The 1,262-nt window shown below is 44.1% G+C and overlaps 1 protein-coding gene across 1 annotated transcript; it reads right to left on the bottom strand.

Moving 5' to 3' along the window:
* Nucleotides 1-88: 88 nt before the first annotated feature.
* On the bottom strand, nt 89-1,177 carry LOC108775769 (uncharacterized; the record flags this gene model as incomplete). Its single annotated transcript, XM_018542248.1, has 1 exon — nt 89-1,177. A coding segment is annotated over one exon (1,089 nt), but the record flags the coding sequence as incomplete, so codon positions are not given.
* Between the last annotated feature and the right edge of the window lie 85 nt (nt 1,178-1,262).

The following is a 1,262-nucleotide window of genomic DNA, read 5'->3' as shown; positions in this document are numbered from 1 at the left end:
ACACATTTCAAGATCCAAGATCGAACAGGATTCCGCCCACCGACTATCCAGTACTCCGTGCGGATAAGTGATAAGGTAACCTGAGTACCTCCATGAAAGGCTCGCTGATGGGCGTCAGCTATAACCAAAGTTGTCAAGGTTGACTTTCGAGGTAAAATCAAAGGATGCTTTTCATCCTCACTTAACAGAGCGTTCTGTAGACGTCCGCCTACTCGTAACAAGCCTGACGCGTCTACAAACGGTGTAAGACGAATGAGAGGACTTGACCGAGAAATCAACTTCCCTTTCGTAAGACAATTTAGTTCTTCAGAAAAGAAAACTCGTTGCGTAGCATGCACCCAAAACATCTTAGCTTTATTCAATTCTGCTGTTGTCAGAGAAGGTGACAGAGTCGTCTGTGGAGTATTTCGGAATCGACTAACAGCTCTTAGGCAAAGGGCAGTAATCCGGCAGAGCTTAATTAAACTAGAATATCTAGCAATAAGACTCCACTCTTGGACCTTGTGAGTAGTAATCAAGTTTACCGTAACGGTCTGTTCTTCGAGATTGTCATTAAGACGCGTCTGAGCAATTACTTGTGGCCAAGAGGATTTCTCTTGGGATAACCAAAGAGGGCCGTTCCACCATTCTACATGGTTTGAAAGCTGAGAGGGCGTAGCACCTCTGGTAGCGATATCCGAGGGATTCTGGTAGCCGGGAACAAATTTCCATACAGCCTGAGGTAACGTTTCATGAATGAAGCTGACTCTATTACGTACGAATTCTTTCCATCTTGAGGGATGGTTGTTAAGCCAAACCTGAGTAATAGCTGAGTCAGTCCATAACACGACAGGTGAGTCAGCTAAATCAAGTATAGACAGAATGTGGGAAACTAACTTAGTGAGTAAAACGGCTCCAGAGAGTTCTAACCTTGGAACAGTGAGTCGTTTCAAAGGGGCGACTTTTGTTTTAGACGAAACAAAGTGAACAGAGGTATGTCCTGTCGGATCCGTGACACGAAAGTAAACAACAGCAGCCATGGCTTTCTGGGAAGCGTCTGAGAATCCATGAATCTCAAGTCCACTTTGACTAGACATCCCCAGCCAACGAGGGATTGTAATTTTCGGTATCTCATGAAGAGAATCTAAAAATTTGTGCCATTTGTCGGACATATGCGACGGTATTGGGTCGTCCCAACCTATTTTTAGTGACCACAATTCTTGTATAAAGATTTTCGCGAGTATAATAACTGGGGCGAGAAATCCCAACGGATCAAAAAACTT

This window comes from Cyphomyrmex costatus, unplaced genomic scaffold (genome assembly GCF_001594065.2).
Source record: "Cyphomyrmex costatus isolate MS0001 unplaced genomic scaffold, Ccosl1.0 C2284187, whole genome shotgun sequence".
Lineage (NCBI taxonomy): Eukaryota > Metazoa > Arthropoda > Insecta > Hymenoptera > Formicidae > Cyphomyrmex > Cyphomyrmex costatus.
This window is presented reverse-complemented; position numbering and strand designations above follow the sequence as displayed.